This window comes from Scyliorhinus torazame, chromosome 17 (assembly GCF_047496885.1).
Source record: "Scyliorhinus torazame isolate Kashiwa2021f chromosome 17, sScyTor2.1, whole genome shotgun sequence".
NCBI classification, from domain to species: domain Eukaryota; kingdom Metazoa; phylum Chordata; class Chondrichthyes; order Carcharhiniformes; family Scyliorhinidae; genus Scyliorhinus; species Scyliorhinus torazame.
The window spans coordinates 81,629,688-81,657,091 of NC_092723.1; the positions used below are offsets into that span (position 1 = coordinate 81,629,688).

The window sequence follows — 27,404 nt, forward strand, 5'->3', positions numbered from 1 at the left end:
CCCGCCCCCCCCGGCCTCTGCCCGCCCCCCCCGGCCTCTGCCCGCCCCCCCCGGCCTCTGCCCGCCCCCCCCGGCCTCTGCCCGCCCCCCCCCGGCCTCTGCCCGCCCCCCCCGGCCTCTGCCCGCCAATGACAACAAGGAAGTTTATGTGGATGGGAGGTGGTGGCAAGTGTTTAGATGGGTCTATTTGAGAGAAGTTTTTATGCTTGCTCTTACTCTAACCTGAATTGTTTGGCCTTTGTTTAATTGTAAATTCAACACTTCCATCTCCCCCTTAATCAAGTTGATTTATTTGAGTTATTACCTGCAATTAATACCCTTTTTGTACTTTCAGGACCTGGAGCCACTGTTCACCTTTTGTTTCGAGACTGTCGTTCCTTCTGCACCTCAACGCCAAGTGGCCTGCAGCCAGCCCTTCGGACTGTATTGAGTAGAAGGTTTTGTGGGAAGCACACACCAACTATCAGTTGCCATTGCAAGCTTCTTCCCAGGTGGCTGGATCTGCTGGAGTTATGAACCAAAACCAGCTGGGTCCTCAAGCCCAGACAGCGCATACTCCCAGGCCCTCTGCCAGCAGCCTTGACAAGGCTGCTGCAGAAGTGCACTCATTTGTTGCCTCTGCTGCAAGCGATTCGGCTGCCAGCCCTTTCCCTACCACAGGCGCGGTGATGGCACAGAGTGTGGCAAGTCCTGGGACCTACATCCAGATCCCCATCAACGCTGAGGTTCGCTGCATCTCCACTTTCTCTTTGCCTCCGGCAGTTCAGCAGAAAATCTTCGGAGGATCCCGTAACATGCCCAAGGGCGGTGATTGCAGCAAACCCACCACTGCCATTTACATCTGCCCGGTGAACCCAGTTAAGGTTACTGAGGCCAAACGCCTCTTGCCTTTGATGCCCAAACCATCGTCATTGATCCGTGGGGCTAGAGGAGCAACTGATTTAGTTCAGGAGACACCCACTGCCTCACCTGTGGCTAAAGTGCTGAGCAAGGGACAGGATGGCAAAATGAACAAGGCAGGAAAAGAAGCTGTTACTACCCCAACCCCAGTTTCTGTAAAATTTTGCAACAACCTGGCTTCTCAGGTCCTGAAGACGTTTGTGAAGCAGCAAGCAAAGGGGGTTAATATGGATAGTTTGTTGAAGGCTTATTCCGGCAGCCAATTAGATAGCAAGATTGGGGGGAGTTCATTCAAAGAAAATGCGCTGCTTCTGTTCAATGGACAACTGTACTTCTTGGCCCAAAAAGGCATTGAGATTCCCACTGGTGCAGACAAAGGGAAGCTGTCTCGAAGGCAATCAGGATCATGTGAAGCAAAGATGCTTCTTGCTGAGGAAGAACGGGTAGAACAGAGGATGGAGACCAGTCAACGTTCACTTCGCACTGCAAGCACAAAACACGATGTCAGTACACCTGAAATGAGCTGTGAACTTGACACAAAAGGACAGGAACATGCTGTAAAGCAAAATGACTGTTTAAATAACCCTCAGGTGATGGATATGGGTGCATGTGAGACAAGTCTGCATCCAGCTGAGAATGGATTGGATCTGGCACAAGAGGTGAAAAGCTTTGAAAACAAATATCTAACATACAGACGCCTACATAAATGGGCCAGGGAAGCATCCAGCTACTGTTCATATCTGAGCTTTTGCTTATAGTGGGAGCCTATTATATTGGTGGTGTGCTTGTTCAGCAATCCCTAGTTTCTGTCTATTTAGCATTGTGTAGTAAGAACCTGGACAAATAACCATTATCACTAGAGAATGATGCATGCCAATCTAAATCAAAATGAGGTGGAGGTTGTTGACTTGGTGGCACAAGGTATCTGAACTGCATTAAATGGGAATTGAGTGCTTTATGTCTTGGAGCAGAACAGAATCCCGGTGCAGAAGGAGGCCATTCGGCCCATCGAATTGTAAAGTGCACCCTACCTAGGCCCACTCCACCGCCCTATCCTAACCCCACCTAACTTTAAAACACTAAGGGAAATTTAGCATGGCCAATCCATCTAACCTGCACATCTTTGGACTGTGGGAGGAAACTGGAGCACCCGGAAGAAACCCGCGGAGAACATGCAAACTCCACACACATAGTCACCCAAGGCTGGAATTGAACCCGGCTCCCTAATGCTGTGAGACGGCAGTGCTAACCACTGTGCCGATGTGCAGCCACTTGTAATAAGATTACTGCTTTCAGTGATACTTTGTGGGTTGAACTAGCTTGGGTAGCTTCACTCCCATTTCAACTGTGAGGAAAATCATCACAATGGCGGTACAATATTTAAAATGTTCCTTGCAGAATTGAGTGTTGCACATTAATGGACTTGTAGTGCCATCTGCTGGGAACTTTTGAAATTAGTTTGAAATAATCTGCCTCTGAGCTGTTGATGGGTTTAGAGATTGATCACAACACAGTAGTAGATTGGTTGACGTGATGTTGGAATGGACAGATTCAAGTGATAGAACAAAGAACAATACAGCACAGGAACAGGCTCTTCTGCCATCCAAGCCTGTACCGGTCATGATACCACCCTTGGCCAAAACCCTTAGTGATTCCTTGTGCTGTATCCCTCTATACGTGTCCTATCCATGTATTTGTCAAGATGCCTTTTGAACGACATTAATGCATCCGCTTCCACAACCTCTCCTGGCAACGCGTTCAAGGCACTCCCCACTCTGTATAAAAAAACCTACCTCGCACATCACCTCTAAACCTATGCCCCCTGGTGATTGAACCTCCACGCTGGGAAAGAGTGCCTGCCCATCCACTCTACCTTGTAGACCTCTATTAAGTCACCCCTCAACCTCCGTTCTTCTAATGAAAACAGTCCGAGTCTATTCAGCCTCTCTGCATTACTAACGCCCTGATGATGAGGCTGATCTTGAGGCTTTGTTTTCCTTGCAGTATATTTTAGTGATCTGTGTCCATCGATTTGTATATCTCTTTAGACCTCACCTGAGTCTAGCTTTCTACTGTTTTAAAAAATAAAGACACTCTATTTATCTTAATTCAGGCCCGAAATTTTCAAATTTACCTGTAATATAATTTAACTGCCCACTCTTTATTAATGTATTTTTAATGCTTTGCACCAATTTGTCCTTGATAAACTTGGACATATGACTGTATGAGATATGCCATTGATAAATTTAGTAAATGGTTGAAGTCCCAGCACTGATCCTTGTGGGATGCCACTTCTTTCCATTTGAGCACAAATCCATCATGTCTACTTTGTCTTCTGCTGCCGAAACAATATTCACACAATTGAGCAACATTGTGTAGGAATTTCAGTGCTGGCGTGATGCCAGATACGTAGACCGTTCGGCCCAATGATTGGCTGATCGAATCAAACACCATGTTCCCTTGGTTGCTCATAATAGGCAGAATGTAGACCGTACTCAACCAACCCGTGCTTGCAAAACTCAAAACAAAGCATCTACTGATGTGATTCCGTGTGCCAATAACTATAACAACCAGTTTAAGGTAATCTCAGTCTCGTAACGTTGCTCATTTACCCTTGATAGAAACAACATGCATTCATATGGGCAGCACAGTTGCTTCATAGCTCCAGCACCCCAGGTTTGATTCCCGTCTGTGAGGAGTCTGCATGTTCTCCCTGTGTCTGCGTGGGTTTCCTCTGGGTATTCCGGTTTCCTTCCACAGTCCAAAGATGTGCAGGTTAGGTGGATTGGCTACGATAAATTGCCCTTAGTGTCCAAAAAAGGTTAGGTTGAGTTACGGGGATAGGGTGGAGGCGAGGGCTTAACTAGGGTCCTCTTTCCAAGGACCGGTGCAGACTTGATGGGCTTAATGGCCTCCTTTTGCACTGTAAATTCTATTGATATGCAGAGGCAAACAAAAAAAATGTTTGAGCCTTGCCCCTATTTTGAATTACCCGAGAGTTTGTGGAGCCTAAAGTTCACTGTTGACCTCGCCCCTTCTCCATGGCAACGTCTTGATGAATCAGAGCTGACTTGCCACCAATCGGCACCCTTTTCTCCTTTAGTATAAATTGTGATTGTTTGAAATTTGGCATTCTTGTGTTTGTCCTGATGAGTTTAAGATGGCAAGCTTCAACAACATGTCTTTTCTCCAATGTCATTTTTAAAACCATTGCTTTGTTGATTTTAGTACGTTTCCATTTTTGATGCACGATTAGTTTCCCTGAAATAACATGTATTATCTTCTATGAAAATTGACAGAAAGTAATTATTTAACAAGTTGACACCCATTTCTTGATTTTAATTTGCAATATTAACGCCATCTGTTTTGAAGGGCCCATAATAACCTTGCCTATCCCCTTGAGTTCAGTATAATCGTAAAATACTCCTGTTAATCTTGATTATCCCGTTCCTTCTGTCAGTTTTGATCTTACTTTGCTGCTGGTTATATATATCTTCCAATCCCCTGGATCTATATTCTTTCTACTCCTGTATACTCTTTCGTCTCACTCATTTTGTTTTATTTGATACGTAGAGCTCTTGCTCCTTATGTACTGTTTTTTTTTGATGTACTAAATTTGTTTTTGAATAATTCTCACTGTTGTTTTCCTCAATTACTAGTTTTGACCAGTTTTCTCTCATCCACCTCTGACTCGACCAGCTAAATGTTAGCCATAACAAAATGTGAAATCTTAGTAACACGATAACTTTCTCCTTTTTCTGACCAAAGATTGAATTTGATTATATTGTGATCACAACTAGCTGATTGGAAAAACTAGCTGCAGCTCATTGTTTATTACTAAATCTAGTACTACTTTTTGATTGTGAATCATCTTTCTTGGATACATTTCCAAGCTTGCCTATTATTAACAATTCCTTTTAGTTTTTTATGAGATTAATTAAACTTTGTTCCTGCCCCCAACTCCCACACCACAGCACTCTTGTAGCATGCAATGCTATGATGCTATGGGCATTGCTCCTTTGTATTTTGCTCCTGGAGGCTTCTATTTCTCTGGTTCCCATCCTTTCAATTTCTATCCACTCATTTAATAATACACAAAACCGAAAACCCCAGCTTTTCTTTCTCCATTCTGTATCATCACCATTGTGAAATGAAGCTTTGTGACACTGCTCCAGGTGTCTCTAAGAATTGCACAGCTCTGGGACTCATATAATTTCAATGCATGTGCCTTCACCCTCCCTAAGGCCTCCAATCCAACAAACTCACCCCAATCATTGTGAGGCTTCATTGGATTCCTGTGCCCTGGAGAATAAATGTCGTAACTATTTCTCCTATTGATAAATAAGGGGGATGAAAGGTTATCGAGGGTGGGCGGGAGTTTATGATCAGATCAGCCATGATATTGAATGGTGGAGCATACTCGAGGGGGGCCTGCAGCTTCCTGAGACAGCTCTGCAGTGGCTGCCCTCATGGGGGAGCCCATTGAAAGTGCTAACCTGTACTCTCCCTTTCCTCTGCGCCATCCCTTCCCTCCACGCCCACCCTCCCCGGCAGCACTGAGCCTTTTCCAGTGAGCATTTCAACCTGGCTGCCTATTAATTGGCCAGCCAGTGAGAAATCACGTTCTGGTGCCAGAAGCACATGCTTCCAGGCCCACCCAGACCGCACACTCAATGAGCGACAAATTCAGGCTTTGGTCTAAGCAGCATTCTGCATTTTAGAGTGGTGCTTTCCAATTGAAAAATAATTAATCTCGTTACACAAAGGACTTAAGAAATTGTCTTCACATCAATATTAATTCTTACCTTGCCAGTGGAATAAAATTCCTTTTGCATTGAATGTTTCTGATATTTAAGATTCTTTCCCCTCTTTTCCAACCTCTGCATGTAAAAAATCTCTCAATTAGGTTAGATTTTTCCACCAACTGTGTGTGTGCAATCTAGCACAGTGGGGAAGTTACAGCTTCTATTCAGCATATTACTGATTCCAGTGCAAACCTGATGATTTATTGGATTTTCAGTAGGTGTTCTTTCAAACCCTAAATAAAATGGCAGGTGAGGTTGTTGCTGATCGGGATACCGGAGTGAGAACATTGTGAAAAATTGAGAGATTGGCTAAGATTTAAAAAAAATAAATTTAGAGTACCCAATTCATTTTTCCAATTAAGGGGCAATTTAGCATGGCCAATCCACCTACCCTGCACATCTTTGGGTTGTGGGGGTGAAACCCACGCAAACACGGGGAGAATGTGTAAACTCCACACGGACAGTGACCCAGAGCCAGGATTGAACCTGGGACCTCGGTGCCGTGAGGCTGCAGGGCTAACCCACTGCGCCACCGTGCTGCCCCCAAGATTGGCTGAGATGAAGTCATCCCGTAACTGATCTCAGGCAGGCTATGATTTCCAGAGCCTTGCTTGCTTTGCCATGTGGAACTGGAGGAATTTCCCTCCAGTTTCTCTGGAATTGTTTTCAGGGTTTAATGTTTTTTTGTCTACCCAGGAAGCCCAATTCTGACAGCTTTAGAGAATGTTGGAAATCTTGCTCCTGTACGCAAACCTTACTCCTTGCAGCCGTCTCTTCATAATAAGCATCTTTCACGGGAAACCCTACCTAAATATTTAAAACATTTTCACCATCACACACACATCCAGTTGAATCAGCCAACCCTGTAATTGGAATTATTAATATTCAGAATCCAATTCTAAATAAGTTTAAAAATCCAATTTTCACAATGATACAATTTAAATTAGAGTCATAGGATTATTTATGGTGCAGAAGAAGGACATTTGGCCCATCGTGTCTGTGCGTGCTCTCTAAATAAGCACCTCAGCTAGCACCATTACCCAGCCTTCTCGTAGAATCATAGAATTTACATTGCAAAAGGAGGCCATTTGGCCCATCGAGTCTGCACCGGCCCTTGGAAAGAGCACCCCACTTAAGCTCCACCCTATCCCAGTAACCCCACCTACCCTTTTTGAACACTGAAGGGCAATTTAGAATGGCCAATCCACCTAACCTGCACATCTTTGGACTGGGAGGAAACCAGAGCACCTGGAGGAAACCCACGTGCACACGGGGAGAACGTGCAGATTCCACACAGACAGTGACCCAAGCCTGGGACCCTGGAGCTGTGAAGCAATTGTGCTACCACTGTGCTGCCCACTGCACAGCAACCCTGCACATTCTTCCTTTTTAGACAATGGGAGTATTCAACACATCAAGTCATGCTGGTTCTCCTTGACCAATCCAGCCAGTCCCACAACACCCGCTCAATCCCCATAGCTTTGCAGGTTTATTTCCTTCAAGTACAAATCCAATTTCCTTCCACCACCCTCAGGAGCAGCGTGTTCCAGGTCATTATCATTAGCTGTGTACAAAAATGTTCTTCCTCACATTCCCCCCTGCATCTCTTGCCCAAAACCTTAAATTTGCGTCTCCTAGTCTTGCATGAGTAGCTAATGGGCATAATTTGTCCTTGTCTACTGTATCCAAACCTGTCATAATTTTATACCTTGGTCTCCTTCGCTCCAAGGAGAACAACTCCTTCTCTAGCCAAACCTTGTAACTAAAATCCCCTCCTCCCTGGCACCATTCTGGTCAATCTCTTCTGCGCCTTTTCCTTCATAAGTGGCCGAACCAGAGGTTTATAAAGATTCATCATAACTTCCTACTTTTGTCCCCAACATCTCCATTTACGATGCCCCAGTTCCCATGTGCTTTGCTAACCACACTTGTATGTCCTGCCACCTTCACAAATGGATGCACAATGACCCCAAGATCCCTCTGTTGCTGCACACTCTTAGAACTGTACTATTAAGTGTACAGTGTCTCTCCTTATTCTCGAAAATGCACCATCTCGCACTTCTCTATATTAAATGTCATCTACACTTTCCTGCCCATTCTGCTAGTCTATCTGTATCATGTTGATTCGTATCATCCTCAATATGTGCACTCCTTCAAATTTGGTATCAACGGCAAAGGTTGAAATTTTACTCCATGTTCCAAGATTCAAGTCATTTTATATACCAAAGAAAGCATTGTTCCTAGTGCTGACCCTCGGGGAACACTCGCTTCCTACCTTCCTCCAGTCTAAATAAAATAGCCATTTACCATTATTTGCTGTTCTCTGTCCAAGCCAATTTTTATCCAAGCAGACACTGGCCCTCTTATTCCATGAGCCTTCATTTCATTCAGCAGCCTTTTATATGGTATTTTGTCAAACACTTTCTTTAAAAAAAATAATTTTAGAGTACCCAATTCTTTTTTTTTTTCCAATTAAGGGGCAATTTAATGTGTTTTCTAGTGCAATTCCTTTACTGAAATTCTTGCGTCTCATTTTCACAGGTTGTGAAACAATTACCAAATTCTCTTTTGGGCAGCTCTGCAAGAGGCCTACTGTTTTCTAAGGATAAAGACTTATTGTTAAAGGCAGGAATCCACGCTGATGTCCGAGTTAGCCTCGATAGAATCTCCTTGATTGACCTTGCTAATACTTCAGGATGTCAGTCGGACAATCCCATGAAATATATTCCAAAACTCTCTAAGGAGCCTGATCCACCGGATTTGGAAAAATGTGAGGAGCACTCGTGGGTGCCTGGACTGCCAGAACTGGAGGAATGCCCAGAGCTTATTAGGGAGCATGACCCAACAGAATTCAGAGAGTGTCCAGAACTTTTCAAAGAGGCTGGACCAGCTGATTCAGGAGAAGGGGCAGGTGCTTTGAAGGTGCCTGATCCAGTAGCATCCCAAGAATGTCCAGCGCTATCGAAAGAGCTTTGTCCACTTGAAGAATGTACAGCTACGTCTAGAATGTTTAGCCCAGCAGAATTGGAGAAGTGCCCAGCTATCTCGAAGGAGTCCAGCCCACTAGAGTTGGAAGAATGTCACGATTATTCCAAAAACCATGTCGCAATAACATTGGACGTAGGAGTTGATGTCTCCAGTGTACCTAGCACACCAGAATTTGGAGAACATTCAGAAGCTCCTGTGAATCCAAGTTCAGCAGATTTGATGGACTGTCTTTCTGAGTCTGAATTCAGAAGGAAGAGGAAAGAGGTATTTAATTTTCCAGAGAACATGGTAACCTGTTTAATGTTCAGTGGTTCAGGAAAAGCTGAGATTGATAAAACTGAAGTTGGAAAAGAGAAAACAATACGACCTGGTTCATGTAAAATAATTGTACCCACTCTTTTATTTCAACCCTAATGAATGGGGGAATTCTCAAAAGGGAAAGGAGAGGAGCTGTGGTATTCTGTGTGAATGGATTGCTAATCAGTTTGTCAGAATTGGCCAAACAATTATAGGCCAGTTAGTCTTGCATCAGTGCTGGGCAAATTAGTAGAATCAATCCTAAGAGCTAGGATTAACTGTCGCATAGAAAGGCATGGATTAGTCAGCATGGATTAGTCAGCATAGATTTGTTCAAGGAAGTCTTGCCTCAAATCTGATTGAATTCTTTGGTGAAGTGACAAGAAGGGTTGATGAAGATAGTGAAGTGGATATTGTGTACAAGGATTTAGCAAGGCATTTGACAAGCCCCACATGGCAGATTGATCAAAAAAATAAAAGCCCATTGCTTCTCGCCCTTTTGGCTAAGATGAGCGTGGGATCAGGTGTGATGCCTGGATCTGGTATGTTTCTCTTGTGGGGACCATGAATTGGATTCAATTTGAATTGGTTTTTGAAGCAGGCAAGGTGCGGAATTAAGATTTTGCCCATGTCCACACTCTTGAGCTCTGGCTTTGTAACTCTGATAAAGTAAAGAAAAAGAGTAAAAGCCCATGGGATACAGGACAATGGCAAACTAGATAAAAAGTTGGCTTCGTAACAGGAAACAAAGGGTAATTTTCGATGGCTGCCCTTTGCAAATGGATAATTGTTTCATGTGGTGTTCCACAGGGCTCGGTGTTGAGACCCTTAGTGTTTGTGTTATTTATTAACAATTTGGAGATGAATGTGAGGGACCACGATTGGGAAATTCGCAGATGACCAGGATTGGCCGAGTGGTGGACAGTGTAAAGGATGGCTATAATCTGAAAAATGATATAGATGGGTTGGTGGAGTGGGTGATAAAATGGCAGATGGCATTTAATACAGAGAAGTGTGAGGTTGTGCATTTAGGGAGGTCAAACAGTTAAAGCGAGTACAGAATAATTGAAATATACTAAGGGTTAGATGAAGGGAGGGATTTTGGCGTACAAGCACACAGGTCCCTAAAGGCAGCAGTTCAAGCAGACAAGGTTGTGAAGAAAGTATATGGAATGCTCTCCTTCATTGGCAGAGGTATTGAATATAAAAGTAAGGATATGATGTTGGAATTGTATAAAACACTGGTGAGGCCACAACTGTAGAATAATGTGCAGTTCTGGTGGCCACATTTCAGGAAGGATGGAATTGCTCTGGAGAGAGTGCAGAGGAGGTTTACAAGAGGTTGCCAGGGCTGGAAAAGTGTAGCTATGAGGAGAGATTGGCTAGGTTGGGGTAATTTTCCTTGGAACAAAGTAGATTGAGGGATGACTTGATTGAGGTGAACAAAATTATGAGGGGAAGGAGCGGACAGAATAAAATTGTTTCCCTTGGAGAATTCTAGAACTCTTTTAAAACATAGCTGGATCTGCACCTTCACCAAAGGTGAAGTCACACGGGATCAGGGGTGAGCTGGCAAGGTGGATACAGAACTGGCTAGGTCATAGAAGGCAGAGAGTAGCAATGGAAGGATGCTTTTCTAATTGGGGGGCTGTGACCAGTGGTGTTCCACAGGGATCAGTGCTGGGACCTTTGCTGTTTGTAATTTATATATAAATGATTTGGAGGAAAATGTAACTGGTCTGATTAGTAAGTTTGCAGACGACACAAAGGTTGGTGGAATTGCGGATAGCGATGAGGACTGTCAGAGGATACAGCAGGATTTAGATTGTTTGGAGACTTGGGCGGAGAGATGGCAGATGGAGTTTAATCCGGACAAATGTGAGGTAATGCATTTTGGAAGGTCAAATGCAGGTAGGGAATATACAGTGAATGGTAGAACCCTCAAGAGTATTGAAAGTCAAAGAGATCTAGGAGTACAGGTCCACAGGTCACTGAAAGGGGCAACACAGGTGGAGAAGGTAGTCAAGAAGGCATACGGCATGCTTGCCTTCATTGGCCGGGGCATTGAGTATAAGAATTGGCAAGTCACGTTGCAGCTGTATAGAACCTTAGTTAGGCCACACTTGGAGTATAGTGTTCAATTCTGGTCGCCACACTACCAGAAGGATGTGGAGGCTTTAGAGAGGGTGCAGAAGAGATTTACCAGAATGTTGCCTGGTATGGAGGGCATTAGCTATGAGGAGCGGTTGAATAAACTCGGTTTGTTCTCAGTGGAACGAAGGAGGTTGAGGGGCGACCTGATAGAGGTCTACAAAATTATGAGGGGCATAGACAGAGTGGATAGTCAGAGGCTTTTCCCTGGGGTAGAGGGGTCAATTACTAGGGGGCATAGGTTTAAGGTGAGAGGGGCAAGGTTTAGAGTAGATGTACGAGGCAAGTTCTTTACGCAGAGGGTAGTGGGTGCCTGGAACTCGGTAGCGAAGGAGGTGGTGGAAGCAGGGACGATAGTGACATTTAAGGGGCATCTTGACAAACACATGAATAGGATGGGAATAGAGGGATACGGACCCAGGAAGTGTAGAAGATTGTAGTTTAGTTGGGCAGCATGGTCGGCACGGGCTTGGAGGGCCGAAGGGCCTGTTCCTGTGCTGTACATTTCTTTGTTCTTTGTTCTTTGTTCAGCACTATAAGCTATAGGGCTATGGACTGGATGTAGCAAGGTGGGATTAAAAAGAGCACCTGGGTGTCCTCTGGCTGACATGGACAAGATAGGCCGAATGGCCTCCTGTGGTGTGACTTTGCTATGGTTCTATGGAGTGCTTCTTGCGACACTTGTTTGATTCCAGTCTGGATGTGAAAGGGGGAGCGGAAAATGATATTCAGAAGGTCAGTGCTGTGCGTCTGTAATGAGGGTATAGGGAATATTCCAGAGGCACATCCAACAGGAAAAGAGTGCTGGACCATGTTTTTTTAGGGTACTACTGACTGGTTCCTGAGAGGCTCAAATTTGTATACAGTAACAATTTTAATTCCAAATCCTCTATGATGATTAAAGCACGAGGTCAGTCTCCCTGGGATAGAGATGAAGTTAAGTACATGTCCCTCTATGATTACTATGTAAGAGACCATTCTTGGACCAATACTGGACATGCCTGTGGCAAACTTAAATTATTATTTTTTTGTTTGTACTTGTGCTTTTGTAGCTTGAGAGCATCATCCACTTCAATCTTGACAACATGTTTTGATGCTAATTTTGGAGTCTGAATAAACAAGCAGAACATTCCCCTCTCAAATTCCTAGTTGTAGGTATGGGTGGTTAAGCAACCTATTCCCACCTGATGGCCCAGTGCTTCCCTGTGAAACTGGGAAATCCACAAGAATATTGGTGGAATAGTGATATCAAGTATATTCTGCATAGGTTGCACCCCCCCCCCCCCCCCCCCCCCCCCCCCGGCCCCATTGTCCTTTAGAAAAATATTCACCAATGCTGGTGAGTATAAGGGGATCATGAAGAAATTCATGAGGGGTGAACTCCAACTGAATGTAACATATGTCCATGTGCCTTGAATGTTGATTGTGGCCACCTTAGTTTGATTTTGGCTACCATTCTCTTCTGCAGGTAATTACCCCAGCATGTGTTCTGTGTTTTTGTGGCCACTGCATTGTCAACAGGGCAAATTTGTGCTCCATTCTGATATCTCTTAAAGGAATTGCCTAAGGTCATCACCATTACAGCATTCAACAATATATAGTGGCCACCTTTCAGATAAAGAAATGTATATAACAGTATAAAAGCAAAATACTGCAGATGTTGAAAATCTGCAACAAAAACAGAAAATGCCGGAGAAGTTCAGCTAGAACAGCAGCGTCTGTGATGAGAGAAAGAGTTAGTCTTGTTGGACTCAACGTTAACTCGGCTTAGAGGCTATTTGACCTGAGTTTCCAGCATTTTTCATATAGCAATGTATGTTCGTCCGTCAATAAGCTACCTGTCTTACTCTTCCTCGTTCATCCTCTCCCTTCTCTAATATCTGTTCTTCCTCGGCAATTAGCTTGTTTTCTTTTATCAAGCTTAGGTTAATTCTTAATCTTGCTTTTGTGCTTTTTGATGGGCTTCTCCTGTGCTCAGTTGGTTGCATGTTAAGAGAAGGGCATGAGGTAGGGTTCTCTTTGACCTTTCATATTTGCGTTTGCCATGCTGGTTTTGTGAAGTGATTGTCTCTTGTCCTGAGGCCAGTTGAATATTTCTACCACCCTGGTTTATTGATTTCTGTTTATTTCAATCTTTTGTCTCAGTATAAATTATTAAATGTCATTTTGCAAATGTAGTATTTGCTTGAGTTTGTTGCCTTGATTGCAAGAGGAACTAACCTTCTAGGATCAATACTAGGATTAATTGACTCCTAAATATGAAATCAAGGCTAGAGCACTGAGATTTAGCGACTGAACAAAAGTGTGCTGTTTACATACATAGAATTGTTTACAGTGCAGAAGGAGGCCCTTGGATAGAGCACCCTACTTAAACTCCCCCCTATCCCGTGCCAGCAGCACGGTTCAATTCCCGTACCAGCCTCCCCGAACAGGCGCTGGAATGTGGCGACTAGGGGCTTTTCACAGTAACTTCATTGAAGCCTGCTCGTGACAATAAGCGATTTTCATTTCATTTCATTCATAACCCAGTAACCCCACCCAATAATTTTGGGCAAAGAGCAATTTAGCATGGCCAACCCACCCAACCTGCACATCTTTGGGCTGTGGGAGAAAACCGGAGCATCCAGAGGAAACCCACGCAGACACGGGGAGAATGTGCAAGCTCCACACAGACAGTGACCCAAGCGGGAATTTAACCTGGGACCCTGGAACTGTGAAGCAGCAGTGCCAATCACTGTGCTACCGTGCCGCCGTAGTCAGTCCTTCCCATCACGCTCAGGCCACCAATTTGAACTTGAGTGACTGCTTGCAAACAAGGCCTACCTGCTCTACATATGGTTCATGACTGCACTCTGCCACCCACCAGACCACTCATGGACAATGTTTCTACATGGTAGAGCAGGACATTGGCATCCTGAAATGACCGTTCCACTGCCCGGACCTCTTGGGATTGGGAGTGGATGAGCCCTCCAGCACTTGTGCAGTGTGATTCAGAGTGGTCTGCTGCATCCTCCACCACCTGACAAACATGAGAGCACAGCTCTTGCCACCAGGTTTTCGTCAACCACCTGAAAAGGAGGAGGAAGGAAGGTCTCCTTCGGAACACAATTGTTCTGGACGGACTGTCCATGGCACCCACCAGGCTCCAGTTTCCCTAAAAAATATAGACAGATGACAGTTGCTGTATGCTTCCATACCTTTTCAACTGTATATTGCAGGCTACGACAGCATTCTCTTGACCGAATCATGTAATAAAAGGCAACAGAAAATATCCACGCAAAACAGAACTATAGGCCAGTTAGTCTAAAATCAGTTGTTGGGAAAAATGCTTGAATCTATTATCAAGGAAGTTTTAACAATGTACTGAGAAAAGCATAGTATGATTAGAACAAGTCAACATGGTTCTACCAAAGGGAAATCCTGTTTGATAAATTTAGTAGTGTTTTGAGGATGTAAGTAGTTGGTTAAGTAAAGGAGAACCAGGAAATGTGGTACACCTGGATTTCCAAGGCATTCGCTGAGGTGCTACCTAAAAGGTTAATAGGCAAGATATGGACATGGGTAAAGGATTGGTCATCAGATAGAAAGCTGAGAGTGGACATAAATGGATCTTTTTGAGGTTGGCAGACAGTGAATAGTAAAGTGCCGCAAGGATCAATGCGAAGGCCTTAGCTATTTACAGTCTGGATTCATGACTTCAATGAAGAGGGAGTAATATATCAAAGTTTGCTGATGATACTAAAAGGTAAGCTGTGGGGAAGAGGCACAGAGACAGTAAGGGATATAGAAGGGTTAGGTGGGTGGGCAACAAGATAGCAGATGGAGTATAAGAATGGAAAAGCAGAATATTTTTAAAAAGTTGTGCAACTTGATGTTCAAAGAGACTTGGGTGTGCTGGCACAAGGAACACAAAGTTAGTATGCAAGTGCAGCAAGCAATTGACTAGGAAGGCAAACAAAATGTTGGCTTTTATTGTAAGTAGATTGGAGCACAGGAATAAAGTCTTGTTACAGTTGGATTACTGTGGGCAATTTTGGTCTCCATATTTGAGAAAGGACATTTTTGCATTGGAGGCGATACAGAAAAGGTTCACTTATTGGCGCTGGGAATTTCCATTTCCGGCATGAATGCAACTAGTCCTCTGATGAATGGCTAAGTAAATTGGTCTTCTACTCACTGGAGTTTAGAAGAATGAGAGGCAATTTCATTGAAATGTACAAAATTCTGAGGGATATTGATAGAGTAGGTACTGTTGCTCTCTTTATTTGGTTCTAAATATGGCGGTCAATATGGTCGCCTTCCTTAATTCTAATTACGTTTGCTTTAGGGTCGCCAGGTATCTTTTGATACCCACAAGGTTCAAACCCGAATACTGATCAAAGAGCCAGTACACCAGTTAGTTAGTTCAAAGTCAATACTATTTATTTACACACACAGCAATATCTACTCATGCACGAAATACTACACACTAAACTATCACTACTGCTAAAGCCTATACTTAGCTTCGGACGCCCACTCAGTCAGAGGAACAATGGCCGTTGTTCGGCTCTGAGGCTGCTGGGGTCGATGTGGTGAAGGGGAACAGCTAAGGTTGTCCGCCTGGTAGCGAGCATTGAGCTTGGACTTACTTGCTTCTGGTGTAGCTGGTGGAAGGGTCTCTCTGCTTTGAGAGCCAATTCCAAGAGAGCGATTCTCTCTCGGGGCCGCCTTCTTATACCCGAAGGGGCTTCGCGCTTTTGGGCGGACCTTGAACTTGGCCCCAATCAATTGGGCCGTATCTTGATCACTCGTATTGATCTTGACCAATAAAGGGGTGGGTGCCCTGATGGCTGTGCGTGTCCTAGGTGGCCGTTGGCCTGGCTTTGTTTGTGCTTTCGGTTTGGGGAACTGGCGCCATGAGGTCTGGAGCGAGATCGGTTACTTGAGTATCTCCCTTTGTTCCCGGAGATGGGCCATCAATATGCTAATGTACCTACAGTTTCAGTCTCGTCTGGGAGCTGCGGTTCCAATACACGTACAGGCTCTGTGCCTGCCTGCTTTCTTAGCATTGTCCATAGTTCCCTGCAATCTTTGCAAACATTCATTTTGTATTCTGGAAGTGGCCATCCCAGATGCCTACAGTACGGATTGTTTCTGCTGGCCAGGAATCTAAAAGATGGAGCATTGTCTCTGGATAAGGGGCCAATCATTTAGGACTGAGGACGAGGAGAAATGTCTTCATTCTCCCAGTGAGCCAGAGAGAAGACAGCCAGAGTGAGACAGCAAAGAGTGAGTTTGGGAATTTGAATCTAGGTGGGAATTGAATTGAATTGAATCAGTAAGGCAGCTCCTTTTAAATTTCAGGAGTTTAAATTAATTTAAATTAAGCTAGTATTGTGCAGTGTAGGTTAACAAGGGCTTCCCCACCCACTCTCATAACTGGTTGGCAGTTAAGTGTCAGTCACTTTAATCTACTTTGATCTAAAAGCAGGTGGGGGAGGGGAGTTAATTCAGGACAGTTTAAAAAGAGCCACTTGTAAACTCACTCCCAGTGAGTTCTCCCAGTGAGCCAGAGAGAAGACAGCCAGAGTGAGACAGCAAAGCGTGAGTTTGGAAATTTGAATCTAGGTGGGAATTCGAAGCTGGGTGGGGAGGAAGTGCTTTTTGTGACTGGTAAGTAGTGTTTCTGTTTTTCTGTTTCTTTTCATTGGCATATTTATTCATTTTTTTCTTCGTTGTTTATTTATTTATTTAAATTTTGGGGGGGGAAATTGTAATTGTTGAAGTTAACCGAAGGTTTAAGACATGGCAGGAGATCTCAGACCCGTGTCATGCTCCTCGTGTGCGATGTGGGAGCTCAAGGACACGTCCACTGTCCCTGGCTCCTTCACGTGCAAGAAGTGTGTCCAGTTGCAGCTCCTGTTAGACCGCTTGACGGCTCTGGAGCTGCGGATGGACTCACTTTGGAGCATCCGCGATGCTGAGGACGTCGTGGATCGCATGTTTAGCGAGTTGGTCACACCGCAGGTGAAAGGTACTGAGGGAGATAGTAAATGGGTGACCAAAAGACAGAGCAAGAGTAGGAAGGCAGTGCAGGTGTCCTCTGCGGTCATCTCCCTGCAAAACAGATATACCGCTTTGGATACTGTTGAGGGAGATGGCTCACCAGGGGAAGGCAGCAGCAGCCAGGTTCATGGCACCGTGGCTGGCACTGCTGCGCAGCTGGGCAGGAAGAAGAATGGCAGGGCTATAGTGATAGGGGACTCAATTGTAAGGGGAATAGACAGGCGGTTCTGAGGATGCAATCGAGACTCCAGGATGGTATGTTGCCTCCCTGGTGCAAGGGTCAAGGATGTCTCGGAGCGGCTGCAGGACATTCTGGGGGGGGGGGGGGTGAACAGCCAGCTGTCGTGGTGCACATAGGCACCAACGATATAGGTAAAAAAACGGGACAAGGTCCTACAAGCTGAATTTAGGGAGCTAGGAGTTAAACTAAAAAGTAGGACCTCAAAGGTAGTAATCGCAGAAGTGCTACCAGTGCCACGAGCTAGTCAGAGTAGGAATGTCAGGATAGAGAGGATGAATAGGTGGCTCGAGAGATGGTGCAAGAGGGAGGGATTCAAATTCCTGGGACATTGGAACCGGTTCTGGGGGTGGTGGGACCAGTACAAACCGGACGGCTTGCACCTGGGCAGGACTGGAACCGATGTCCTAGGGGAGGTGTTTGCTAGAGCTGTTGGGGAGAGTTTAAACTAATGTAGCAGGGGGATGGGAACCGATGCAGGAAGTTGGAAGGTAGTAAAACAGGGACAGAAATAAAAGGCAGTAAGGGGGAAAGTGTAAGGCAGAGAAGCCATAGTCAAAAATCAAAAAGGGCGACAGTACAAGGTACAGTGACTGAGGGGAGCTCAGTGAATAGGACCAGGAATACAAAAAGAAATAAAACGGGAAGTGAAAACATTAATGGTAAGCGACGCGGCAGGTTGTTACAGGAAGATATGGGTTCGACGACAAGGAAAATTAGGAGAAAGGTTAAGAGGAAATATAACTTAGGAGAGGTTACTGATCGAGGTGTTAAGATTCAGAACAGAGGTAAAAAAGCCAACATAAGTGTACTTTACCTGAATGCTCGTAGTATTCGGAATAAGGTAAATGAGTTGATGGCGCAAATCATCGTGAATGACTATGATTTAGTGGCCATTACTGAAACATGGTTAAAGGATGGTCACGACTGGGAGTTAAATATCCGAGGGTATCAAACTTTTTGGAAGGACAGAGTGTATGGTAAGGGAGGTGGTGTAGCTCTGTTATTTAAGGATGACATCCGGGCAACAGTAAGGGATGACATCGGTGCTATGGAGGATAAGGTTGAATCCATTTGGGTGCAAATCAGGAATAGTAAGGCGAAAAAGTCACTGATAGGAGCAATCTATAGGCCACCAAATAGTAACATTATGATGGGGCAGGCAATAAACAAAGAAATAACAGATGCATGTAGAAATGGTACAGCAGTTATCATGGGAGATTTTAATCTACATGTTGATTGGTTTAACCAGGTCGGTCAAGGCAGCCTTGAGGAGTTTATAGAATGTATCCGCGATAGTTTCCTAGAACAGTATGTAATGGAACCTACGAGGGAACAAGCGGTCCTAGATCTGGTCCTGTGTAATGAGACAGGATTGATTCAGGATCTCATAGTTAGGGATCCTCTCGAAAGGAGCGATCACAATATGGTGGAATTTAAAATACAGATGGAGGGTGAGAAGGTAAAATCAAGCACTAGTGTTTTGTGCTTAAACAAAGGAGATTACAATGCGATGAGAAGAAGTAGCTAAGGTAGACTGGGAGCAAAGACTTTATGGTGAAACAGTTGAGGAACAGTGGAGAACCTTCCAAGTGATTTTTCACAGTGCTCAGCAAAGGTTTATACCAACAAAAAGGAAGGACGGTAAAAAGAGGGAAAATCGACCGTGGATATCTAAGGAAATAAGGGAGAGTATCAAATTGAAGGAAAAAACATACAAAGTAGCAAAGATCAGTGGGAGACTAGAGGACTGGGAAATCTTTAGGGGCCAACAGAAAGCTACTAAAAAAGCTATAAAGAAAAGTAAGATAGATTATGAGAGTAAACTTGCTCAGAATATAAAAACAGATAGTAAAAGTTTCTACAAATACATAAAACAAAAAAGAGTGGCTAAGGTAAATATTGGTCCTTGAGAGGATGAGAAGGGAGATGAGGAAATGGCTGAGGAACTGAACAGGTTTTTTGGGTCGGTCTTCACAGTGGAAGACACAAATAACATGCCAGCGACTGATGGAAATGAGGCTATGACAGGTGAGGACCTTGAGAGGATTGTTATCACCAAGGAGGTAGTGATGGGCAAGCTAATGGGGCTAAAGGTAGACAAGTCTCCTGGACCTGATGGAATGCATCCCAGAGTGCGAAAAGAGATGGCTAGGGAAATTGCAAATGCACTAGTGATAATTTACCAAAATTCACTAGACTCTGGGGTGGCCCCGGCAGATTGAAAATTAGCAAACGTGACACCACTGTTTAAAAAAGGAGGTAGGCAGAAAGCGGGTAATTATAGGCCAGTGAGCTTAACTTCGGTAGTAGGGAAGATGCTGGAATCTATCATCAAGGAAGAAATAGCGAGGCATCTGGATGGAAATTGTCCCATTGGGCAGACGCAGCATGGGTTCATAAAGGGCAGGTCGTGCCTAACTAATTTCGTGAAATTTTTTGAGGACATTAACAGTGCGGTAGATAACGGGGAGCCAATGGATGTGGTATATCTGGATTTCCAGAAAGCCTTTGACAAGGTGCCACACAAAAGGTTGTTGCATAAGATAAAGATGCATGGCATTAAGGGGAAAGTAGTAGCATGGATAGAGGATTGGTTGATTAATAGAAATCAAAGAGTGGGGATTAATGGGTGTTTCTCTGGTTGGCAATCAGTAGCTAGTGGTGTCCCTCAGGGATCAGTGTTGGGCCCACACTGTTCACAATTTACATAGATGATTTGGAGTTGGGGACCAAGGGCAATGTGTCCAAGTTTGCAGACGACACTAAGATAAGTGGTAAAGCAAAAAGTGCAGAGGATACTGGAAGTCTGCAGAGGGATTTGGATAGGCCAAGTGAATGGGCTAGGGTCTGGCAGATGGAATACAATGTTGACAAATGTGAGGTTATCCATTTTGGTAGGAATAACAGCAAAAGGGATTATTATTTAAATGATAAAATATTAAAACATGCTGCTGTGCAGAGAGACCTGGGTGTGCTAGTGCATGAGTCGCAAAAAGTTGGTTTTCAGGTGCAACAGGTGATTAAGAAGGCAAATGGAATTTTGTCCTTCATTGCTAGAGGGATGGAGTTTAAGACTAGGGAGGTTCTGTTGCAATTGTGTAAGGTGTTAGTGAGGCCACACCTGGAGTATTGTGTTCAGTTTTGGTCTCCTTACTTGAGAAAGGACGTACTGGCACTGGAGGGTGTGCAGAGGAGATTCACTAGGTTAATCCCAGAGCTGAAGGGGTTGGATTACGAGGAGTGGTTGAGTAGACTGGGACTGTACTCGTTGGAATTTAGAAGGATGAGGGGGGATCTTATAGAAACATATAAGATTATGAAGGGAATAGATAGGATAGATGCGGGCAGGTTGTTTCCACTGGCGGGTGAAAGCAGAACTAGGGGGCATAGCCTCAAAATAAGGGGAAGTAGATTTAGGACTGAGTTTAGGAGGAACTTCTTCACCCAAAGGGTTGTGAATCTATGGAATTCCTTGCCCAGTGAAGCAGTAGAGGCTCCTTCATTAAATGTTTTTAAGATAAAGATAGATAGTTTTTTGAAGAATAAAGGGATTAAGGGTTATGACGCTCGGGCCGGAAAGTGGAGCTGAGTCCACAAAAGATCAGCCATGATCTCATTGAATGATGGAGCAGGCTCGAGGGGCCAGATGGCCTACTCCTGCTCCTAGTTCTTATGTTCTTATGTTCATCAAAGGGTTATGAATTTTTGGAACTCACCTCCGTGTTGTGCATGCTCCATTGTTTGATCAATTTAAAGCTGGGATAGACTAAGTTTTGGAGTCTCCGGTAATTAAGGGATGTGGGGAACAGGCAGAAAAATGGAGTTGAAGACGTGATTAGCTATGATTGTATTGAGTGGTGGAGCAGGCTCGATGGGCTGTATGTTCTACTCTTTCTAATATTTCTTATGTTGTGTAGTGCTCCCTAGTAGTTGTAGCATGCCTGATGGAATACTGTTCTGTTTCAATGAGGGGGTATGGCAGATAGCTTTGCTGCTCCCTCTTGTTATGTGCCATCTTATCCTGGAGGAGAAACCATCTTATCCTGGAGGAGAAAGAGGGCAGAATGTTAGTATTTTGCAATGTGTTATGGTAATGCACTTGTTTATCTGGAAGTATGTGAATCGGAGAGGTATGGTGAGGCTTTTAGCAGTAATGGTGAGCAGGAGCATGTGAATGTTGGGCTCGAGTTCCTATTGCTAGAAATTGTTGATGGGTGACTGGGTCTGGTGCATTTGATTGGAGTTGACATTTAAAGATGCATTCTTTACTTGGCTACTTTGGGGCAGGACACCTGGCATCGGCTCCCTTGCTCTCATTGCCTTTGCAGTGTATGTCTGAAGGGCCTTTTGGTGAAAGATGACCTATCTCCCTTTTTCCACTGCTACTCGTGCTGCATCCGAGAATCTAGCACCCCTCTTTCTGACAAGTTGCCCCATTGCTCTGGTTTGTTCTTGCTGAGAAGGTCTTCCATCCACTGTTTCAGCCAGAATGCCACCTCCCCTTTAAGAAACACAAGTTAGCTTTAATTGGTGCTAGTATTGCATGAACCACATGCAGCCACTCAGCAGCAGGTTTAGCCCTGCGCTGTATTCCACAATTGTGGAGATAAGCAGGCACTGCAGTTTGTATTCATTATCTGCATTGAATGTGGGATATTCACACAGCCTGCTAGCATAGCTTATTCAAATTTAGCCCCCCCCTTTTTTTTTTTGTCTATTCACCGGATGTGGTCTTCAATGACAAGGTTGGCATCTGTTGCTCATTCTTAATTGCCCTTGAGAAGGTGGTGGTGAGCTGCCTTCCTGAACTGCAGTCCATTTGGTATAGGTACACCCACAGTGCTGTGAGAGAGGAAGATCCAGGGTTTTGATGGTGATAATAGTTCCAAGCCAAGATGATGTGAATTGGAGAGGAACTTGAAGGTGGTGTTGTCATGCGCCTGCTGCCCTTGTTCTTCCAAGTTGCAGGTTTTGCAGGTATTGTCAACAGAGCCTTGGTGAGTTGCGGCAGTGCAACTTAGATGACACACTCTGCTGCCACATTGCATGGTGTTGGAGTTTGTGAATGTTAAGGTGATTGACGTGGTGCCCATCAAGCAGGCTGCCTTGTTCGTGAGCTTAAGTGTAGTTGGAACTGCACTCATCCAGGCAAGAGGACAGTATTCCATCACACTCTTGACTTTGCCTTGTTACTGTAGCTTTTTAAAAAAAGAGTACACAATTATTTTTTTCCAATTAAGGGGCAATTTAGTGTGACCAATCTACCTACCCTGCACCTCTCGGTTGTGGGGGCGAAATCCAAGCAAACACGGGGAGATTTTGCAAACTCCACACGGACAGTGCTGGGATCGTATCTGGGACCTCTGTGCCGTGAGGCAGCATTGCTAACCACTGTGCCACCGTGCTGCCCCTACTGTAGCTTTTAAGAAAGAAACCATGAGAAATTACTATGGTAACATCTGAAAGTATGAAAATCATTTTCTGTATTCTTCTGACTTTATTTTCAAGTTTCAGTGGTTAGGCCCAAGTCTGAAGTATCCACAATGATTTATTTTTGGAGAAACAATAGCACAGTGGTTAGCACTGTTGCTTCACAGCACCAGGATCCCAGGTTCGATTCCCGCTTGGGTCACTGTGCGGAGTCTGCACATTCTCCCCGTGTCTGCGTGGGTTTCTTCCGGGTGCTTTGGTTTCCTCCCACAAGTCCCGAAAGGCGTGCTTGTAAGGAGAATTGGACATTCTGAATTCTCCCTCTGTGTACCCGAACAGGTGCTGGAATGTGGGGACTAGGGGATTTTCACAGTAACTTCATTGCAGTGTTAATGTAAGCCTACTTGTGACAATAAAGATCATTATTATTATTAATTCCACGAGCTGTTCCATCAAGTTTAATGAACAGTTTTGGCAGGGATGACCATGCAAGACTGACGTTTAGCAGGAATGCAATATGGTATGTTGAAATGTGAGAAACCTTTTGCAAGGAAAAACAATGAAAAGGAGTAGAAACTCAAAAGAAAATCACTGTTGTGGTGCAAGAGACTTAAAGATACAATATAGATTATTCCCTGAAATTAAAATCGCTTATTGTCACAAGTAGCTTCAAATGAAGTTACTGTGAAAAGCCCCTAGTCGCCACATTCCGGTGCATGTTCGGGGCGGCAGGTACGGGAATTGAACCGTGCTGGTGGCCTGCCTTGGTCTGCTTTCAAAGCCAGCGATTTAGCCCTGTTAAACCAGCCCCTCTACTCTAGGTTCACAAAGATGATACTGTAAAAGTTAATTGCATCAGTGTTTCATAAACAACAGCATAGAGATGACAGGGTTTGCGGAGTCAGGTGGTGAGTTACTCATCATCGAATTCGCAGTCTATCACTTGCTCTTGTAGCTATGTATTTATATGGCTGATCCAGGTAGATTTCTGGCCAATGTTGGGGTTTCAGTGGTGGCAATGCTGTTGCATACCAAGGGGAGATTGTTTCTTGGTGGAGACGGTCATTGTCTGGCACTTGCCACTCATCAGCCGAAGCCTGAATGTTGTCCAGGTCTTGCTGCATGCAGGCATGGACTGCTTCAGTATTTGCCGAACTTAGAGTGGGATGGAACTCAACACTGCAATCGCCAGCAAACATGTCCACTTTCATTGTTGGAGAGGGTAGGTCTTTGAAGCTTTCAATATCCCAGATTTCTCCATCACTATATCTGGGTATATCGTGCCTCACCAGGATAGAAGAAACAGGTGGCATCACAATGGTACAGAGTCAAAACATTACTTGGACCCCATGAAGTCTCATGGCATCAGGTCTAACTTGGACAAGGAAACCTGCTAATTACCGCTGAATGCCGCGACTCTAATCCCTGCCCCAAAGCTGATGAATCAGTACTCCTCCATGTTGAATACCATTGGAAGAAACACTTGAGGATAACAAGGGCACAGATGTACTCTGGGTGGGGGATCTGCTGGGACACTGGTCCTGTTCCGGTTCTGGTGGAGTTTGTCCCAATGGTGCAGCCTTTTTGTCCTGGTACTGTCCTATTGAATGCAGGCATTGGAGCTTACAATGAAAATACATAAAATAAAGGCCAGCCTTTACTCAATGTAATATGAATATGCTATTTGGTGCCATATTGAGTGCATGAACAGATAACATTTGGTGCGTTCAAGGCTTCATGTACACATGAGGGGGAATGAAATAGAATAAAAGGGAAAGAGTGGCAGTGGCGATTGGAGTGGGCAGGCCGAGGAGAGGGGCAAGTGGGAAGTAGTAAGAGGTTGGGAGGGGAAAGCATTGAGCAGGAGGGAGCGAAGGAGCTAGGAGAGGGAAAGGGCAAATGGCAGGGAGAGCAAGGTTTGAGAGAGTCGATGGTCAGCACAGTAGCATTGTGGATAGCACAATTGCTTCACAGCTCCAGGGTCCCAGGTTCGATGCCGGCTTGGGTCACGGTCTGTGCGGAGTCTGCACATCCTACCCGTGTGTGCGTGGGTTTCCTCCGGGTGCTCCGGTTTCCTCCCACAGTCCAAAGATGTGCGGGTTAGGTGGATTGACCATGATAAATTGCCCTTAGTGTCCAAAATTGCCCTTAGTGTTGGGTGGGATTACTGGGTTATGGGGATAGGGTGGAGGTGTTGACCTTGGGTAGGGTGCTCTTTCCAAGAGCCGGTGCAGACTCGATGGGCCAAATAGCCTCCTTCTGCACTGTAAATTCTATAATTCTATGATGTGTGAAGCAGACTGAGCATGCTCAGTTACAAGATTTAAAAGCTAATTCTTTCTACTTTTCCATGCAGGTTGAAGCTGAGACTCTGACCTCTGACTGTGTAAACCCAGACTGGACTGATCAATCGGTAACTGCCAAGCGGAGAAAGCAGCCTGAAGTGGACCCTTGTTCTGAAACCTGTGCTGGCTCCCAAATGGAGACGTGTGGGGGTCTTGACATGAAAAGTCTGGAGAGTGTCGACACTGAGAATTCACTCCCAAAGTCGCCAAGCTGTCTTGAAGTTTCACCCGCACTTGAACTGAACAGTCTGGTTGCCAAGGAGGAGAGGAACACAAATCAATCCTTTCATAAGTCAGATTCTTCTGATGGGGGAAACGCCGCAGGCCTCTCATTAAACCCACTTGAGGTCGACGAAACGGTCCGAGATGAGAAAATAAATCGCCTCAAAGAAATGCTGAGGGAGAAACAGGCAGCATTGGATCAGATGAGGAAGAAAATCTCACTTTCAAATACAGCATCATCTGATACTTTGGGCCTTTAACACTGTAGTTTATAGAGTGACCTCCGCACCATATAAATAGTGTGTTAAACACCAACTTTCAAGGAGGCAATGAGAGGAGCTATCGACGAACAGAAATACTGACAAATAGTCGTGTAGAAAGTTAATGACAGCCTCCTAAGGAGTGCTGCAACTGTCAAATATTTCGACAGGAAGGTAGTGACCCATACTTGTACCTGTATATTTAAATGCAATAGTAACAAATAGTCACTATTTTAAAATAAAAAGGATTTCTATGGGGTTTTTTGTAATTCCAAGATTTTGATTTGTATTTTGCTATGTGTGTATAGAATATTGAGTGTTTAACAGAGCTCTGTTTCCCATCGTTCAAAACAAAATCATTGTTGTTCCCTATTGTTTAATATTACAAACCTCCTAAAATACCTGTTGTATTAAATAAAGTTGAGCTTGAATAAGAATGCAGTTTTATCTCCAATTTCAGTAGCTGGAAAATGTTTAATTTCTGATTCTCTTACTTTCTGGTGCGAAGTGATTTTAATTTATTTTTAAAAAAAACTTTTGAGTACCCAATTCATTTTTTCCAATTAAAGGGCAATTTAGCATGGCCAATTCACCTACCCTGCACATCTTTGGGTTTTGGGGGTGAAACCCATGCAAACACAGGGAGATGTGCAAACTCCACACAGTGACCCAGGACCGGGATCGAACCTGGGACCTCGGTGCCGTGAGTGCTAAACACTGTGCCACCGCGCTGCCCATGCTTAGTGATTTTATAAAGGGTATAAGACCATAAGGCATAGGAGCAGAATTAGCCCATTCGACCCTTCGGATCTGTTCCGCCATTCAATCAACACTGGTATGTTTCTCATCCCAATTCTCCTGCCTTCTCCCCATAACCCCTGGTCCCCTATCTATCGCTGCCTGAAAGACACTCAGTTATTTGGCCTCCACAGCCTTCTGCGGCAAAGAGTTCTATAGATTCACCACCTGCTGGCTGAAGAAATTCCTCCTCATCTCAGTTTCGAAGAATGACCCATTCAGTCTGAGGCTGTGCCCTCTGGTTCTGGTTTCTCCTATCAGTGGAAACATCCTCTCCACGTTCACTCTATCTATTCTGTAAGTTTCAATAAGCCCCCCGCCCCCATCCTTATAAACTCCATCGAGTACAGACCCAGAGTCCTGAACTGTTCCTAATATGGCAAGCCCTTCTTCCGGCGATCATCCTTGTGAACCTCCTCTGGACCCTCTCCAAGTCCTCTTTCTTAGATAAGTGGCCCAAAACTGCTCTCAATATTCCAAATGGGATCTGACCAGAGCCTTGTATACAACCTCACCAGTACATCCCTGCTCTTGTATTCTAGCCCTCTCAACATGAATGCTTACATTACATTTGCCTTCCGAACTGTGAACCTGCATGTTAACGTTAAGGGAATCCTGAACTAGGACTCCTAAGTCCCTTTATGCTTCTGATTTCCGAAGCCCTTTCCCATTTAGAAAATAGTCTAAACCTCTCCTTCCGACCAGAGTTCAAAACCTGTCACTTGTCCACATTGTATTCCATCTGCCACTTCTTTGCCCACTCTTCTACCTATCCAAGTCCTCTGCAGCCTCTCTGCTTCTTTTGAGCTTAATGAGTGAATAGACCAAATACGTTTCTGATCAATTGCAGCTTTTTAGTGTATTTGTGATTATGAACTGGTTTCTGTTCCGTCTTCAAAAGATGTCTCAAGTGCTATTCTAA

At 44.5% G+C, this 27,404-nt stretch overlaps 1 protein-coding gene across 1 annotated transcript; it reads left to right on the forward strand.

The window, feature by feature from the left end:
- Positions 1 to 339: 339 nt before the first annotated feature.
- LOC140393979 (uncharacterized) lies at positions 340 to 26,121 on the forward strand. The gene is made up of 3 exons (XM_072480694.1): positions 340 to 1,559; positions 8,247 to 8,957; positions 25,214 to 26,121. The coding sequence occupies exons 1-3, from the start codon at positions 513 to 515 to the stop codon at positions 25,682 to 25,684; spliced, it is 2,229 nt and encodes a 742-aa protein (XP_072336795.1). The 5' UTR covers positions 340 to 512; the 3' UTR covers positions 25,685 to 26,121.
- Positions 26,122 to 27,404: the final 1,283 nt, after the last annotated feature.

Bases quoted from the DNA above. Each gene is read 5' to 3' on its own strand.
- LOC140393979 (XM_072480694.1), top strand. From the start codon at position 513: ATGAACCAAAACCAGCTGGGTCCTCAAGCCCAGACAGCGCATACTCCC. The intron at 1,560-8,246 runs GTGAAAAGCTTT...TCATTTTCACAG, and splicing joins GATTGGATCTGGCACAAGAG to GTTGTGAAACAATTACCAAA. The intron at 8,958-25,213 runs GTATTTAATTTT...TTTTCCATGCAG, and splicing joins TCAGAAGGAAGAGGAAAGAG to GTTGAAGCTGAGACTCTGAC.